General features: G+C 33.0%; 1 protein-coding gene across 1 annotated transcript in view; it reads left to right on the top strand.

Moving 5' to 3' along the window:
* Positions 1–301: 301 nt before the first annotated feature.
* Positions 302–20,070, top strand: part of LOC127072567 (protein CEPU-1-like) — a 67,985-nt gene continuing 48,216 nt past the window's right edge. Inside the window, exons 1-2 of the mRNA XM_051013078.1 lie at positions 302–479; positions 656–740. Coding sequence (XP_050869035.1) covers positions 692–740 — 49 coding nt within the window. The 5' untranslated portion in view covers positions 302–479; positions 656–691. The remainder of the gene's footprint in view (positions 480–655; positions 741–20,070) is intronic.

The raw sequence follows: 20,070 nt of genomic DNA, 5'->3' as shown, positions 1-20,070 counted from the left end.
TTATTCGAATTTTCAAATACATTGTATATATTGCCTACTTATTTATATTCGTAACACATACACGCACACATAACGATAGTCATAAATATATATAATATATATTTACAATGATATATTATAATAACGATAGTAATAAACGTTGGAGGAATATAGTTGGATAGGTTATAAAAGACGGATAAAGGGAAATTCAATTTTCGCGGTTATACGCATGGCGGCGCGCTTGATCGGCGCGTCCGACGCGCATTCGCATTGCGCAGGTCCCCGTAAAAAGCCGGGGGCGCGATTCCGCCGTCGTTCTTCGGATACCACGCGCGCCCGTTCTCTCAGTTTCTATTTAGTATCCACCTCGAATCGGTGGATAAGTTCGATTCCCCTGTTTCAGTGTAATAACCTTCGCGACGCGATTTTAAGATATAGATACTCTTCCACGTTCGCGAAAGTCAACGATTAACGATTGAAAATCGTATAACGAGACGAACGTAGGCTTGAGTTTTGTGAAACGTTCTTTTTTTTTTTTAAATTTTATTTTTCATCTTTTTTCCCTCAAGTGCCACTGTGTCGGTTCTCTTTGTTGTATAAATATATATATATATATATACATATATACATATATATATAATTTTTAACATTTTAATTAATTCCTCATCGATCACAGTGATCCTTCATCTCGAGGAAAATTAAGATTAAAAGGATGCACGTCAGAGCGATCGCGTTGGTTACTTTACTCCTCATCGTTCAAGGTCAGTTCATATAAACATTATTATATAGAAGAGAGAAAAGAAAAAAACGATATACTCGAGTTTATAACGTCTAACGATTACACAATGTCAGAGACAGGAAATATTCGTTTTATAATCGTAACCTTTCGAGGAGGTCAGTTCTAAAAGGAGGGAGGGATAATTGGGTTAAAAAATTTGCAAAAAAGTTTCTTTCATCCGTTCGTATTGTTTCTCCTATTTATCGTACTTATATATATATATACATACATATGTAACATGTATCTCATTAAGTCCACCGCGTATTCACGTAGTTCGAAGTTTGTTTGAAATGCATAGCGCACGATAATCAACGCGATGGTTAGCTCATCGTTCGTTCGATATGTGCTGTATATCGTTTTCTCGATGGTTTAACATCGCGGAAGGAACAATTACTTATAGGAAGAAAAAAAAAAAGGAAAGAAAAGCTTAATTGCTCTTCCGCGTGCGCTTACATACGCTTTTTATTATCATCATCATCATCATCATCATCGTCGTCGTCGTCGTCGTCGTCATCTATGTGCACACCTACGCGGAAGAGAGTAGGTGGGACACGCACGTTGAATTTCTTTACGATCAAAGTAACCGTGACCATCGTAAAATCATTTCTGTTTGAATTCGATCAATCCTTATGGATCTTTTCCTGTGTGTTATTTTAACGAACAAGGAGAGGACCACACCGAAGAAGAGAAGACTTTACGATTTCTTTGATTTTTCTTTCATTTTTCTCTCTACTCCTCCTACTCTCTATCGCTCCCGCTCTCTTTTTCCCTTTCCGAAGGATGGAAGAGACTGAAGGGGAAAGAGAATGTAGAAGAAGTATGAAAAAGGAACGAAAAAGTAAGAGCGATTCATCGTCAGTGTGCCATTCATGTTTAAGGGAATTGCGATGAGTAAGAGAGACAGAGAGAAAGAAAAAGATCAAGATCGAAAAAAAGAAAGAAAGAAAGAAAGAAAGAAAGAAAGAAAGAGAGGTTCGCGCGATTGACAAAAGGTAGAAAGGTATGAGAGTGTGTGTGTGAGAGAGAGAGAAAGAGAAAGAGAAGTACTGGCCGATAGCCGGCTCGCTGAATGGACCGAAAAATAAGATAAAGGAAAATAATGGAGTTGGTACGTGAAGAGGTAGAAGGAGGCCAGGTGAGGAGAGAATACCTCGTCCCATCTCTCTCTCTCTCTCTCTCTCTCTCGATCGGTCTCAGGTAGAAGAGAAGGATGCTGCAATGTACCACGTTTCGGGAGTCCGCAGATGCTTTGATGGGATGAGGTGAAGGTGAAGCTGATGGTCGATGACTGGCCAGCTAGCCAGCAGCATCAGAGCAGGGATATCCTCGCTAAACTCTTCTCTTCTCTTCTTTTCTCGTTTCTTTCTCGTTTCTTTCGGTGAAAAGAGAAAGGGATTATATACGTCGTCGTCTCAACGCTAAGCCAAGAAGAACGTTATATATATTTCATCTTTTTTTTTTTTTGGATTTTTTTTTCTTCTATTTTTTTTCCTTTTTTATTTTCTTTTTTTTCTCCCTTTAATAATAGGAGCGGCTCTTCTCCTTATAATGTCGGGCCATCGGAGGCCCAACTCGTTTCTTACGTGACGATCATCCTAAACAGGCTTCTATTCTAAACGTAACCGTTCAAAGCCTAGATTAGAAACGAACAAATCTTACGAAGCCCTTGTCCTCTAACAGATAAGTTCTCATCAACGCGCTAGATAGAACATTTGTGATGGTGGTTGTGCTTGTGTGTCGCGTTAGCTTTAATCTGTGTATTTTTTCTTTTTTTTTTCTCTTTATATAATTGGATCATTCATGGTCTTTCTTTTCATTTTTTTCTTTTTCGCTTTTTTTTTTTGAAAAAATTCTTATTCGATAAAACTTGTCATATTCTCTCATGAATTTCAATCATGAATTTTTATGATCCACGAAAGAGTGATCCTTTTTCTTCTTTTTCTGTTTTTTTTTTTTTTTTATATACATATATATATATACACACATGTATATATGTATTTTTTAATCGGATCGCATGTATTTATTTCGTCGATATAATTTTTACTAGAAAGCTTCGTTATATTCTCATGAATTTCAATAGTGAATTTCATGATTCATGAAAAAGTGATCTCTTTTTATAATTGAGTCATGTGTATTCATTTGTTTTTTGATAAAACTTTGATCCACATACAGGATAGAATTTGAATTTGATTAATCAATAAGAATTTTATCGTGGAAAGAAATCATCGATCGTAATAAAAATCTCGTAATTAAACGTGATAAAATATCAGTTTATGTAGGATTCTCGAGTTCAATGTACAATATATCGATAAGCTCTGATAAAAGTAAGAGCAATGCCACGGAAACTTTTATCGAGGAGTCGTTTATACTTACCTCTATACTCGTGATAGTTTTCAACGTATTCACGATCGATTTGACTTGGTGATTCGAGAGTGTGATATCATATAGCGAGACTCTTCGTGATTTTGATAGGACTGTTCAATGTATATGTATTAGTGTCGTTATCGTGACGAAAATATATACCAAATTTCTTCTGATCGATCACGTCGTTCACATAAACATTTGTTCCAACATATTTTTATTTTATTTAAATTCAAAAAAAAAAATATATATATATATATATATCTCAAGTAAAAAAAAAGAAAGAACAAAACAATATATCAAATACATCGACAACTTTTATTTTTTATTTTATTTATTGAACTTGAGAATCATGGGATTCATGGTGGTTTGTTTCGAGCGAATTATCCGTAATATATTTATTTTAATATATCCAATGGATAGATCGATTCTACGGATTTTGATTTCTGATTTCTTCTTGATTGTCAATGGGAAGGAAAGGAAAAAGAAAGAGAAAAAAAGTGAGAAGACATAATCAGGCGTGCGAGATACCTCGTATATGTGCTCGTACTAGTGTTAGTTGCTTTTAACATCCATCGTCGTGTTGCGTAACGCGATAGGCATTACAAGGACCCCCGTCTTTTCCCTTGAAACGTTTGTTTTTCGCTTCGGCTTTCGCGTCGAACAAACCCGTTGAAAATTCGTATGCAAATGAACGTTTTAAAACTACTCGCGCTTTCGATATACGCCGAGCTGAATTATTTATTGACCACGAGGGAAATTATTTTTCAATGGAAAATGTTTATCGTATAACTTGGACGTTACCAAGCTACGAGAAATCATAGCTTTTTTATTAGAAAATTGGATCGGTCTTCTCTTCTTTCAAATCCAAAAATAATTAAGAAGAATACAAATACGATATAATGTTACACGTATAAAAATCGCAACTATTTTTGCACCGATCGGATACAACACACACACACATATATATATATATATCATACCAACAAAGTACAAATATAATATCTTTATAATAAAAAAGCGTGAGTAACAGAGTACAATTTTATTAATATTAATATTATTATGCGAGCGGTAGGAAGAAAAGAAAGGAAATATTAAAGATAATAATAACAAAAACCAGTTGATTACTTCAAGCATGGCAATAAATACATACATCCATACATACATATGTATATATATACATACATACATGCATACATACATATTCATAAGTGTGAAGGACGAGCGCGTAAAAAGGAGGTCAAGTTTTTCTCGATAACTAACATTTCGTAGGGGGTCCCGCGATTCATCATTCAGGTCTTTCCAATTTTTAGGTCGAATACATACATACATACATATATACATATATACATACATACATACATACATACATACATATTGTGTATACATATATGTATGTATGCATGCATACATACATAGATATATATACATAGATAGGTAGATAGATTTCATCAAGCAGGATAAAATTATCATAGACTCGGACACACATAAAATGTTATACGTAACTTTTAGGAATATTTTATCTATGGTTGCGTCACGTTTGTATCCTCGCTTTAACCCATTAATTAAGTAATTGAGCTTTATTAGCAGAAGAGTGGGGAGAAAATGTCGGCATATGGGAGATCAACCCGCATGAGAAAAACTTTTTGAAAGAAGATTCATTCTCTTTCTTTCTATCTATTTATCTATCTATCTATCTATCTATTTATATCTCTCTCTTCCTCTCTCTTTCTCTTTCTTTCTTTTCTAAGAATTTTCTAAGATTGTCTCTCGAACGACGAATCGGTCTGTATCTATGTATATATATATATATATATATATATATATATATATATATATGTATATATATATATGTACCTGCATCGCACGGTCAGTCACGATGTTAGAAACGACGTTAGAAACGACGTTAGAAACGCGACACCACTCGTCTCGTCGAGCTAAGTCGTAGTACACCGTTAACTGATTTCGAAGCTCTCGAGCTCTGGATATTTTGAACATGGATATATATTTGACGTGCAAGCTTTGGCACTTCGGTCCATTCGTGCATCATCTTTCAAATTTTCTTTTTTTCTTTCCTTCTTTCTTGTTTCATTTTTATATATATATATTTTTTTAAATTCGGATCTTCTCATCTTTTTTAATGTAATTTTCTTTTATTTTTTATCATTTCTTTCATACATGTTATAAAGAAAAAAAAAAGAAATTGGACGATCCTTCATCGATCTCTTGATTCTTCGATCTCTCTATTTCTTTCTTATTTCTTCCTCTCTCTCTCTTTCTCTCTTTTTCTTTTTGCTACATTGAATGAAGTATGTACGAGATAAAACCATTGCCAGAGCATGTTACGTATTTACATAAGAATCTTATCTCCCCTCCGGTAGTAAAACGCGAGAGCTCTAAAGTGTGCCGAAGTTCAGAAGTAAAATTAGCGAACGATTAATCTCTAATTACATGTACCACTCTCTCTCTTTCTCTCTCTCTCTTTTTCGTGACTAAATAAAATGTTATAAGGATGATAGAGAAAAAGAGAGAGAGAGAGAGAGAGAGAGAGAGAGAGAGAGAGAGAGAGAGAGAGAGAGAGAGAGAGAGAGCAAACTCACGATTATTGCTCGTTGTCCTCTTTTTCATTTCCAGATAATCTTCTCTCTTGTATTACTCGAAACCGACGCGTCGCCGCCTTTGACTTTTGCCATGGAACGTTGAACGATAAAGACTCTTACGAAATCCATGTCGTATCGTCCGACTTTTACCGTCTTCTCACTCACTTTTCTATTTCTTTTTTTTTCTTTTCTTGTTTCTCCTCTTTTTATTTACGTAAAATCGTATAAACTTCCGCATGATTATTATATCTTATAAGAAAATAAAAAGTAGTTAAAAAACGAAGGAAAAGAAAAAACAAAAAAATAGAGAAAAAGTAACACAGAAAGACTAATAATAAAAAAGAAAGAAACAAAGAAAGTGAAATAAATAAAAGCGAAGAAAACAACAAAACAAAAAGAAGAAAGAAAGAAAGAAAAAGACGAAACGTTGCGTTTTGACCTCTCTCTCTCTCTCTCTCTCAATCTCTTTAGAACATATCTATCTTTTAAAAGTTAGGATGAGATAATCGCGAAAGTTTTTTTATTTTTGCGATATATCCATCACCGATTCGCAACGATTCGATTTCGCGACATGATTCTTGAAGGGAGAGGTCTTAGAAAAGACAAAGAAGACTGCGATGTGCGTGTTAAGAGTCGTCTTCGTCGTCTTCGAAGACGACGACGAAGACCACGACGACAAAGTCTTGCGCGTTTATTCCGAGCAGAACCGCAACATGGAATAAGAAAAAGAGGAGGAAGAAAAAGAGGAAGAAGAAGAAGAAAAAGAGAAGAAGTAGAGGACAGCAGTCCAAGACACGATTCTGCTTGCGGCGTTCCCAATTCGTATTTAGGCCGAGCGTGTGTGTCCGCGGCTGTCGTAACTCTTACGTTTCCAACCGAGAAAGACGTTCATAGCTCATCGTTGATTCTTTCTCTTTATTTATTTTATTCTTTTTTCTTTTTTCTTTTCTCTCTCTCTCTATTCTTTGTCTCTCCTGTCTATCTCTATTCCTTTTTATTAGACTTAGATATCTCGTCGATTTGCACAGCTGCGATCGTTTCTCCATCTTAATTTCCAACTATCACTTTTGTATTCCTTACTGGTGACATACTTCTTCTTCTTCTTCTTCTTCTTTATTTTTTTTCTTCTCTCTCTCTCTCTCTCTTTTTTTTATTCTTGTTTTATGGCTACTATGTTCCGGATATACTTTGGACTCATACGTTAGAAAAATTCTAAAGATATCTAAGTAATAATTCGCGAGTTTCTTCTTCTTTTTTCTATTTCCTTATTTCTTTCTTTTCTTGTTGTTGTTTACGGGGTTTTTTGTTTTGTTTGTTTGTTTTTATAAATATCAGTTATTGTACAATTAGATGTATTTTATAAATATCTGTCTGATACATACACGTATATATGATCTGGATTTTATCTAACGATTAATTCGAACAATTTTATCAATAATTAATTATAATACAAATATAATAGTATATATATATAATTTATTGCTCAAAGAAAAAAAAAATGAGGAAAAAAAAAACCAAAGGAGATATCAAATCTTCTACAAAAACATTTTTACTACGTATCTGTACTAATCTCGAACGAATTACTGTAATCATTGGTGGATTTTATAAATATGATTTATATAATTAATATTTAATTGAACATATAATCGTAAGACATAAAATGATATTTATATTTAATCGATCAGGTAATATCTAATAATAATAATAATAATAACAACAACAACAACGATTTTCATTCGAGCTAATAGATATTTTACGTGCATATTTCGTTGGAGGTTTCTTTTTTTTATTGTTCTTTCGGTCTTAAAACTATTTTATTATCGATCGTTGATACAACATTTGTATTAGAAAAATACATAGGGCGGTGTAATTTAAGAATCATTAACCGTCTCGTCCAGCTGTCGTCCCGGAATTTTAATAGACACCGGACTCGCTGAAAAGACTCCATCCGACCGAGGATTTACGAGCATCGGTTTATTTGCGAGGAGCTGAGCATATGAGGGAATGCTTTCAATATATACCATATATATATATGTACAATATATGTATATTATATGTATATATATGGTTCGAAGTAGCGAACGTGATATCGAGACTCTTCAAACAAACATTTACGTAAATCTAATAATAATGATAATAATGATATTTTATGCCCTCGCTCGTTCGTTTATTTGTAAGAGGTTGAACCAGATCGTCGATTTATTTCTCTTGAAAATTTTTAATCTAATTTTTTACAATTTTTTTTTTTCTATTTTTCTTTTTTTCTATTGTTTCTTGTTTCTTTTTACATATGTATATATGTATATATTATATCCTCGCACGATAAAAGGGAACATCGGATTGAATTGAATTGAATTGAATTGGATTGGATTAGAATCTGGTCGAACTAGGTCGAACTCCATTTTATTCCTATTTCTTTTCTATTTTTTTTTCTCGCTTTTTTTTTTTTTCTTTTTCTCTTTGTATAACAATTTTAGTGGAATGTTCATATCGTGAAGATAATAGTATTTGCAAGGAGAAAAAATCGTGTAAAATTGAATTGAATGGACTCGAATCGGATCTAATGTAATTTCATTTAGAACGAATTAGATGGGTCCATCTTTTTTTATTAATCCTTTTTTTTTATATAAATGTTATCTTTATAATAGAGGAAGGGAGATAGAGATAAAGATAGATAGATAGATAGATAGAGAAAGAGAGAGAGAGAGAGAGAGAGAAAGAGGGGTGGGAGTACCATCTTTAATACTTTTTAGATCGACCGTATAGTTCAAGATCTATAACATGCACGCCTACGATCATTTTGATTTCTAGTAATACTAACTCCATTAATAAACCGCCCACCAGAACACCGTCCTTTCGAGTTTCGGACTTATCTCGGTAGTTGAAGATATTTTTAGAGCGAGTTAACGCCGTTGATGCTCGACTCGTTGGACGATCATCGATGTGTATTGTTTTACGCCTGTTGCAACGCATGTGTGCTTTCTTTATATCCCTTTCTTCTCTCTCTCTCTCTCTCTCTCTATTATCTGTCTATTCATCTATCTCTTTCACCCATTTTCGTGTTTGTTCGTTGATCGAAATATCGCATGACTTATAAATAAGAATGAACTTAAAGCATTAACGTTTAATCCTTACTTACGTAATTTCTAAATCATTCGATATGTACGATTGATCATAGAGAAAGAGAGAGAGAGAGAGAGAGAGAGAGAGAGAGAGAGAGAGAGAGAGAGAGAGAGAAAAGAAAAGAAAAAGTAATCTTTATCGAATAGATAAACAAATTTTTGAGTCAGTAAAAAATCGTTTATCAATGATATATAGTACTTACATGATATACGCAAGTAAATATGCGTTATTTTACATTAGTCATACGCCAAAGTAATAGAAATGATTATCACACAGTAGAAATGATTAATGCGTTAAATATGTTCGTTTTTAACGATGAGACTCGTATTGCATTTAACGGAGATTAAATATTGTTTTCGGAGATTAACTAAAAGGGATAAGAATGTTGAATGGGGGAGAATTACATCGTAATGGAAAAAATAAAAATCCTATATTATATTTGACAAAAAGAGAGAACATTTCCGATCGTTATTCGCTTGGTTTATTGGTATTTAGTAAAATATTATAAAAAAAAAAATGTAGGAAAGAAAGTGCGAGAGAGATAGAATAACATCGATTAACTAGCCCACGCACCTTTCTCTCTCTCTCTCCCTCTCTCTTATCTTTAATATATAAACATATACGATACATAAACATATACAAATACTATATGAATAGGCTATAGTAGTTATATTACTCACTCGCTTACCCTACTCTTCGTAGACGTGTATCACGTAAATACTACGTAGTACTTTACCTTCGTTATTAAGGGCAGAGAGACGAAAGTTTAACCGAAGGTAGATACTCGGACGGAATGATCGGTCCGCATCCGGTCACGCATCCGGTACTTTCGAAGAACCAATCCTTCGTGCTACATCGATTTTTGTCTGAGTTATGTGTCCCTTAACGATCGCCATAGCCATAGCCATTGCCATTGCCATCGCCATTGCCATTGGCATCGCCAACGCCATCGACTTTACCCAGCCCACATCGTCGGATTCGTCCGAAGTCGATTCGTTCAAGTTCGAGTCGTAATTCGAGTTAAGTGCACGCGAGAATCTCGGATAACCGTAAACCAAAATAAAAGAGGAGAAAAAATGTAATCTTCCGTGTTATTGTCTTGCCAATTTCTTTTTTCCTTTTCTTTTTGTTTCTTTTTGTTTTTTCTTTGTCTCGTCGAAATTAAATTTTATTGGATATGGCGAATATGTATATGTATTATTTTAGGAATATATATATATATTATAAAATTGATGAAATCATGAAAAAAGATATATGATTGAAAGTAAAATATTTTTTAAAAACATGTAGTCTTAAAATGGTGATTATCTTTTTTCTTTTTTTTTTTTTTTTAGATTAGACATATCGAGTTATTGAACGAATTCATAGAATTTATTTCTTCCTTTCTCACTTTTCTTTTTTTTTTATTTCCTTTCCTTCTTCTTCTTCTTATTCTTTTTTTTGGCTTTGGTTTCGGCCTACCTACACATTCCATTTTTGTTCGCCATCTGTCCTTTCGGAAAAATCTTCCTGAAGATCTCGTTCGATCTACGTCTAGTTCGTATTTTCTTCGTCTTTTTTCTCTCTTTTCTTTTCCCTTTTTTTTTTTTTTTTTAATTTACTGCGCATAACAGACTTCCTACTAAATAGAAGGACACCTGGACTGAAGACCATATATTTTCAAAGATATCAACTGTTTCTATTATTAAAAAAAAAAAAAAAAATTTACGAGACAAATATTTGAACGTGAGTCATATGTACGCACACGTACACAATGAAATTTCATTTTATATTATTTTTTGTTCTTCGTTGATACTGTCGAAGCTCATGTTTTTCTTTTATCTTTTCCTTGTTCTTGTTCTTTCTTGTCCTTTTTTTTTTTTTTAATGCGATTACATATCAATGATCGATGAGTATTTTAGCGTTACGTAAATCTATTATTACGAATATTGAATTGTGTCAGTGTCAGTTACTATAGATGAATTATTATTGCGGAAGGAAGTAATACTTTTGTATTATAAAACCTACCGTCGATACATTTTTATTTCTTTTCATATCCATTATTTATTTCTTATCATATCGTAACAATACATTCAATAAGACAGATCATGGATCACAAATATCCAAAAAGAAAAAGAAAAGAAATATATATATATAGGTATATATACTAGAAACGAGTTAAATTAATCGATCAGTAGAACAAAAATACGATATGTAAGATTATTAAAATAGCATCTACGTGTCGTAATCATCGATTATTTAATAGACCGTCATATCATATTAATTTAACGAAAATTAAAAAAAAAAGAATTGAAGAAAAAGGAAAACAAATTAAAACTAAAAATTACAAAATGAGAGAATACAAGGTCGTAATAATATAATGAATAAAAGTAATAATTAAATTAGTTTTAAAATTAATTAATTGTAATAATTAAATGAGTAAGAGGATGTTGAAGGGGTAAAAAGAGAATAAAGTAAAAAAAAAAAAAAATTAAAAACGAATGAGATCGATCGATTAATGACTTATTATCCAAACAAAAGAATATATAAAATCATTGAAAGTTCCTTTTCAAAAACTAAAACTTTTCTCTCTCTCTCTTTCTTTCTCTCTTTCTCTAAATATTTATTTTGTGGAAATGTGGAAAAAAAGATTCGAACTGTAGAGCGTGGGTGGTTGAGAGAACGAAGAGAAGAAGGAATGGCTTACCAGATAGGTTTCAAGAGAAATAGAGAGAGAGATAGATAAAGATAGATAGATAGATAGATAGATAGATAGATAAATACAGAAACAGAGAAAGAGAGAGAGAGAGAGAGAGAGAGAGAGAGAATTTCGAGAAACGAAAAAGGTTCGAGAAAAAAGGTTCTCTATATAATTAGCCGTGGTCGTATGCATTCGAGGTGATATAAGAGGTAAAAGTGTTGTCGCCTCAGCGGGTAATCGTTATCCATCCCTTGTTTCTTTTTTCTCTCTCTATTTTTTAATGATAGCATAAAAGGGTGAACCGAAAATTAGTCCGTTTTTCTTCTCTTCGTGACTATCTCTCTATGTGAAAGTTAGAAAGAGGATTTGTGAAGAGGAAAAGAGAGAAAGAGAGAGAAAGAAAGAGAAAGAGAGAGAAAGAGAAGAGTGGATGAGGGTGGTGGGAGGTGGGAGGTGGGGTGGGGTTAGAGGGGGACGTTTTACCAAGGAGGAGGAATGCCAGTCACCGAGGCAAGTCGTCGGACTACTAACGACCGCTCTCTCTCTCTCTCTCTCTCTCTCTCTCTCTCTCACTCTTTCTTGTTTTATCTGCCGGCACAAGTACATCTCCCTTCATTGAGTATTCAGTCGCCGTGTTCTCATTCTAATTACAAGGAGCGCATAAGCAGCTAACGCCGACCTCGAGAATTGCCCCTACGTCACGGTGACAACGATGCAGTTGAGTTTCTCTGAATGTAACAGATTCCTTCTTCGGCGTCAGAATCAAAAGAGAAAGACGGAAAGAAAGAGAGAGAGTGAGAGGGAGAGGGAGAGGGAGAGGGTAAGAGGGGTTAGAGAGACAGAGAGAAGAGCAAAAGCCGGTTTGTGTTATCGAGCAACACAACACGACTCGAATGATTACTTACAATATACTTTATCTCTCTCTCTCTCTCTCTTTCTTTCTTTCTTTTCTTTTTTCATTCATTCATTCTTTGTTTGTTTGTTTGTTTCTTTCTTTCTCTCTCTTTTTTCTCTTTACATATGCAAAATTTTGCATATATGGTTTAGTAATATACAACGCCAATCCTTTTTTCCCGTCATTGCGTTAAATGCAATAAATTCTTTCATCTGCTTGGCTCGTCAAGGACAAATATTTGTGTTCCCACAGTCTTCGAGAGTCTTATGAAAACAATTAAACGTTTATTGCGATATTAGCCTTCTCTTCGAGATTACCAAAGAGTCGATTGCTATTAATTCCAATGTTTTTTTTTTTCAATTCGATCGATGAGAATAAATGTATGCATGTAACGTATCCATTTATCGAAATTTACGAGACTAGATTTATTTTTCGATAATTTTCTCTCTTTTCTTGTTTGTACATTCAAATTCTTCGATATATCCTTCGATATATACGTAACCGTGTCTCCGTGTATATGTGTGTGTGTTTCAAAACGTTAATAGTTAACGTTCTCCAGAGAAAGTTCACCAAGTTGTAGGAAGAGTGAATGATAGATTAGGATGATTTTAGGTCGAAGGAGAATGTTCTCGTTTAGTTATTCGAGTTTGATTGAACGTACATATCTCTCGAGCATGCTCTTCAATTATTTTCACGCTAAGTTTGTACAATTAATAATCGATGGTGCCATTTCTCTGGTGTCCTTGAAATTTGTACGATCTTGAATTATGTAATACTTCTTATAAGATATCTAAGTGATATTATCATTTTAGATAATAAAGTTTTAATATCTTGGAATGTTTGCGAATGATTTAAATGCGCGTTAGAAAACTTTATGGAGTTTTGATATGATAGTTTTGATATGACGTACTATATATATATATATATATATATATATATATATATATATATATATATACAATATGTGTATATATGTGTATGTATGTACGTATGAATATATAGTAGATTTATTTTCGATTGACGAAAGTTTCTGATCGTATCACTCATCGATCAAATATTTAGACAAAGTTTATACAGTGTCCAAGAAAAAACTTTTACATATCGAGCGTTGCAAAGGGTTGGGGAGAAATTTCATTTATCAGGAACGTCTGAAACGTCGGACATACGTATTACTGGGTCACAATTTGCCCTTTCATAACGTCTTTGCCTGCTAACATTTGCCACGAACTCCTCAGCTCTTACTCAATTTACGTTTGTGTAATTACATATATACAAGGTCACGATCTCTCTTTGCTAGCTTGCTTTTTACTCCGTGAAATGTGAGAATTTAAGTTCGAACGCATAAAACTCATATACGTATATTATATACATATGTGAACTCTATTTCGTCATTCGTAAACGTAAAACACAGAAGGACGATAACTTATTTCCATGTATTCCATTTTTCTTATCGCTCGACTCGCTCTTTTATTTTTTTTGTTTTTCACTTTTTTTTCTTTTTTTCCTTCGACATAAATTACGAGCCTTGAGTTTGCATAATGCGTTCTTTTTTTTTCTCTCTTTTTTTTTTGTAATTCGTTTCTTCATTTATTTCTCTTTTTTCTTCTTCTTCTTCTTCCTTCGTTTCCTTCGATAAAGTAAATATGAGCGTCCTTGCGGACTTTCCGACAAAGCTTAATCGCACGATGATTCATCGGTTGATAATTGAAAGAATTTATCGCTCTATTTTGGTCACCTTAGGAGAAATTATTACTATCCTGTTGTGTTTTACACACACACACACACGCACACACACACATTCGCTATCCTACAATACTCGTATACATTTAAACGAGATTAGAATTAATGTAGATCGCGAGAGAAGTCAGAGAGAAGAGTTGTTAGAAGTAATCCAATTGAAACAAAGCAATTACCTTTTAGTTAGTTATTTTTCTCTATCGAAATGGTGTGAAAATAGAGCGTTGGCAAGAGATTAAAGAGGAATCGAATAGATCGAACGAGGTATCGAATCTACGAGCTATCCTTTGTCAGTTGCTTTCTCGTTCCCTTTTCCTCTCTCTTTCTCGCGCACACACACATACATTTAAGTTACTTTACTTTCTAGTGTACAGTACTACCAAACAATCAGTTATCCGTGTGCTTTGAAATCGTTAGGTATTACTTACGTCTTTCCGATAGTAGTACCATTATTAAAGGAGACACCGAAATGGTTCTATCTCACTGTCTTCGTCGTTACCTTTAACAGACACGGTATCTCTCACCCTCTCATCTCGGAGAGATAGAGATAGACATAGACATAGAGATAGAGAGAAAGAGAGAGAGAGAGAGAGAGAGAGAGAGAGAGCAGACTGCTCGATCCTTCTCGTTTCTTCTTTAGAACACGTCGTCTGATAAATGGATGACACTCCGCGAGCATAATTCGTTTAATTAAGACTACTACGAGGATGACGTTTTCATCGACTTGTCAAAAGAACCGACCCGTTATATTTTCGAGTAATATAATATGTATATATGTACTCTAAGAGTGCTCATGTTCGAATTTCGTAATAACATCTTAAACACGTCTATATAATAAGAATATTTCTACTATCGAGACGATAGATTAATATCTCTTGATATTTCAAGGGAGACATATTATCTCGTTTTTCTTTTTTGTTTTTTTTTTTATTTTTTCAAATGAAATTTTATGTTAATATTAATCGTAGAATTATACGAGCGAATAAGATGCAAAATTGTGGTATAACCCGTTATAATTTCAAGCAGCATATAAATTAAATTTTCACGTATAACATCTTGTAACGTCGGTTTTTGAAAAACGATTCAATTATTCTAGGTTTTAATAATCGTAAGATCTATCAAACGAACAAGATGCAAGATCGTGAAATAGAATGTACGGTATGTCGTGTTACGTTACGATATGTGAAAGTCTCGAAAGAGATTGCGAGGTGTTAGATTAACAAGCCTTAGAGTAAAAAATTGCGTTGCCAAGAAAAAACAGAGACGAGTAGTTAGTTGTCGGTTAAATTATCTCTCTTTCTCTCTCTTTCTCTTAACGCGTAATTGCGGAAGGTCCAACAGGGTTAAATACGGCAACACGTTGAAACGATCAACGATCGAGGATCGAGGATCGAGGATCGAGGATCGACGATCGAGAGAGGTGTTTTCGCTTGCGTTCCTTTTACATTCCTACCGTTAATGCTCGTGCCTCGTAATCATTTAATAGACGATTTAAAAGCCGACTCTTAGCTATACCAGAGACGAGGAAAAATATATATGTCGTTAAATCGTCGTTTCAAAAACGTTCGATATTATTATTATTGTTATTATTATTATTATTATTATTATTATTATTATTATTATTATTATTATTACTATTATTATAACTCGAATATTTTCTTAGCTTAGTAAATAGATAAGTAATTAAATTCTAATGTATCGTAGATCAACGTTCGCGGATTGAATAAATTCTTTATCGGCATTTTTAAAAGTTTGTTTAAAAGTTACGATCAAGGAATAACTATGATAATCGGTGCTGGTGCTACCGCTTTGCTTTTTTCTTTTTTCTTGTTTTATCTTATTTTATCTTATTTGATTTTTTTTTGTTTTTGTGATTATGATCAGATAGGTCAATACGTTTTCAGATAAAATTATTAATATGTATTACTTGATTGTGTGTGTACGTATGTTGCATTTATCATTAGAAATACTACGGTAATTAATATACCTATCTATTATATTTACTTGGTATATATAAAATAAATAAAAAAGAAAGGGGATTTCTTTTCTTTACTTTTTTTCTTTCTTTTCATAGTTATCGTTAATGAAATAATGTGAACATTTGTCACCGTGTTTTCGAATCATAGCGTGACGGCCATGAAACGTCCAGGAATAAAAAGAGTGTACCAGGGTGATGAGACTATGACAATGATCGTTGATGATTTCATGATGCGCATTTTTATCATCCGAGATTGTTACGTCAGAGGGGAATTGACGAATAAGAAAGGACGGAAGCGTGAAGCGAAGCGTTTCGTATTAGTTTACGATAATTTACAATTGACCTAGATACCACGGGTTTATCTTATATTCGTTTAATTAGCTTTTTCAAAGAGCAAAAAGAGAAAACAAAACGACATTAAAATTACATATTTAAATATATATAAAGTATATACAGGGTGGACCAAAAATTCCTAAATGACGAGAGTCAAAATTTCTTAAACGATTTTAAATATCAGTTATTGCTTTTCGAATACATTTCGGACTAATTTCTTTTTAGATTATATAAAAAAAAAGAAAAAAAAACTATTAAGCTTGTAATAAAAAAAAAATCTTTAATGTCTCGAAAAAGAATAGATAATACGATTTTTAATATCACCTAGATACTTTTATTAAATTATTTACAAGAAAAATATATAGTGATCGATATGTAAATTTCGATCGTTTATACATAAAATTCGTTGATTAAATATTAAAATATTTAAAAGATCGTGTAAAGATTATTAGAAAGAAAGAAAGAAAAAAAGAAAGAAGAACAGAGAGAGAGAGAGAGAGAGAGAGAGAAAAAGAGAAAAAGATAATCTGAGAAAAAGTAAGGGTAAAAAAAAAATAAATTAGATCGACTGGGTCTTCTTAGTCTAGAGAAAAATGAAAAACTTATAATGCTCTTTAGAGTTGGGGCGAACGTAGAGTAAATGTCGCGTTGTCGTCAGGTCTTATATAGAAGATGACGCCACTCGTTAGTACCATCTGCAAGACAGCGTTCATAAGCATGAGGTTCCTTTTTTTTTTTTTGTCCGAAATCCTATCGTTCCTACGGGCTAAGTTAAATCGGTATATAGAACCATTTACATACATACATAAATACATACATACATATATCTTTCCATTTCTTTTTCTTTCGTACATATATAGTTAGTGACCTCATTGAAAAACGAAATTTTGTTCCTGTTTTTTTTTTTTTTTTTTTTTTTTCTATTCGATAGACATTCCCATTGCTTTAGCAAATAGAAGGAAATAAAGCTTCCTTTATTAGCGATGATCGACGAAACGAAATTCACTTTCGAATGTCGGCTTGCCTTTCTCGTTACAGCTCGTAAAAACAAATCTATTTTCGAAGGCCACGATGTTGAGCGATCAAATGGAACATACGAATCTTCTCTCTCTCTCTCTCTCTCTCTCTCTCTTTCTCTTCTCTTTCACTATGTAGATCGATGATGTCACGTAGGCCGAGGATATCGACGTCCGTAGAGTTGGACGAATGTTGTACGTACGGAGTATTGGAAGGATGATATCATCGTTGATCGTTGTCCAATAGAAAAGCTAAACTAGACGCAACCCAAAATTATTCGATAACGCGTAGGCCTGCGTTTCGAAATTTTTTTCCTCGTCTTTTTTTATCTTTTTTGTCAGAACAATCTCTTAAAAGTAGGTGTTTCTGAATCGGTGTTCTCACGCTGATTTATATCAATCGCGTCACGTTTCTTTTTTTTTTTCTTTTACAAAGTAAATGTACTACTGAATAGAAATAAGATTCACTAAGACGACTTTTACAAATTCCCTTCGTACTCGTAGGAATTACGAATGGTAACGTGCCTTTTTATCTTTTTCTTTTTCTTTTATTTTTCTCTTGCCTCTCGTTCACCAAGAAATTTCTCCTTAAATTCCCTCAAAGATAAGTAGCGGCAAATTTAATGTTTGACGACGTCCGTTTCCTAATTTCATATTAAAATTAAAATGGCTATAAAACTCCAGTCTACTCGCGGAAGATGAAAACTGAAAATAGTTTTGGAACGAGTAATAAGATAAAAAAAAAAGAAAGAAAAAAAAAGAAAGCAAGTAAACTAATAAAACATATTAAGTTTGGAGTCATCTGGTATCATCATGTACAGGGTAGTGTAATCTCATCTCGTACGTGTGTTCGTAAACAGACATATCTTTTGATAAATTCTTTCCTCTCTCTCTCTCTCTCTCTTTCTCTTTTTATACTGAAACGACGAACGATTATAATCCTAGTCCGATTATCGTGTAATATATATTTGAAATTGTGACGAATCTCGTGAATATGACGAGAAAGAAAAAAAGAAAGAGAAAAGAGAAAGATGACTAGTATCGAGTTTTTCTTTCGTTTGCTGATAATATTAAACGATGAAACGCGGAAAGAATGGTTAAAATATCTCATATCGTTTGTTTACCGATGGATAAAGTCGAGAAAGAAAACAGGAGGCATTTGTGGGATGGAAAAAGAGATATATCTTTTCTCGACGACTATGCTTAAACCTCATCGTATTCTCTAATAAAGAGACGACGATGATGACGACGATGACGACGACGACGACGACGACGACGACGACGACGACTATGATGCTAACGAATCAATATCGCAATAAACACTGGCATTATCCGAAGAGACAAGAGCAGTCAACCGTTCGATGCCCCGCAAAGCGTGCGAGACGTGGCTTAATTAATATCCACCGGTTAATAAATGCGAGTTTCCATGTATCGTTTTTCATAGATCTTTACTTATCAATAATTATTATTTGCTCTTTTACGATCGTCTCATTGTATATATTATATTAATTATTTTTAGTGTTGTTGTTGTTGTTGTTATCGTTATTATTGTTGTTTATGAATAAAAGTGTTTATTAATTTGTCACTTCTTGGACGTTTCGAATATTTCAGATGGTAATGTTAGAATTATACACGTTGACACGATTAATATTTTAATAGTATTATATTTAATTATATATTAATATTTTGTATTATAATATATTATACTATTATAGATTGATATATTGCTACTGTTATATTTAAATATTTTAAATACATATTTTACTCGATTTCTTTTTCTCTTTCTCTTTTTTTTTCTTCTTCTTCTTTCTCAGAAATGCCTCGATGCATATACGTAATAAAATTTCTCTGATGATTATTAATATTATTAATTATTATTTATTATTATCTATTATTATTTGTTATTGCGTTTGTATAGATATCTTAAAAATGTTATCATAAATTTGTCTCTTTCGACGATTCCAACATTTTAAGATAGAATTGTTTTAAAATTTTTATATAATTTTATTAAATACTATACCGTCTTTTTTTTTATTGTTTTTTTTTGTTTTGTTTGTTTTGGAAACCTTCTTACCGATACATCATCATGCCACTTGCATTTACTTTCTTTTCGTGGTAGAACGAACGGAATGGAATGTTCGATAGTACTTACTTGGTTGTTACTTTATGGAATTGCACAATGCCGTGTCATTTCACGTTTTCTCTTGTGAGCGTTCGAGCGTGCTCAAGATCTTAACGTTCGATCGTGCTTTGGAAACTTTGAAAGGGGGCATAGTTTCCACACACTCTCTCTCTCTCTCTCTCTCTCTCTCTCTCTCTTTCTCTCCCTCTCTCTTTCTTTCTCTTTCACCGAGCAAAACGATGGCAATAACTGTTTATATATGTGCACTAATAATAATAATAATAATAATAACAATAATAATAATAATAATATTAATTAAGAAGTAAAATTTAACACATTAAACTGCCAAACTAATCTTACATAAGTCGATTTATTCACCTAATAACATTTCCTTGATCATAAATTTTTCTTCGATATAAAAACTAAATATATAGGTTACATTTACGTTACGTTCGTACATTGAAAAGT

This window comes from Vespula vulgaris, chromosome 2, assembly GCF_905475345.1.
Source record: "Vespula vulgaris chromosome 2, iyVesVulg1.1, whole genome shotgun sequence".
Lineage (NCBI taxonomy): Eukaryota > Metazoa > Arthropoda > Insecta > Hymenoptera > Vespidae > Vespula > Vespula vulgaris.
The sequence above is the reverse complement of the archived record's forward strand: the minus strand, read 5'-3'. Positions and strand labels throughout refer to the sequence as shown.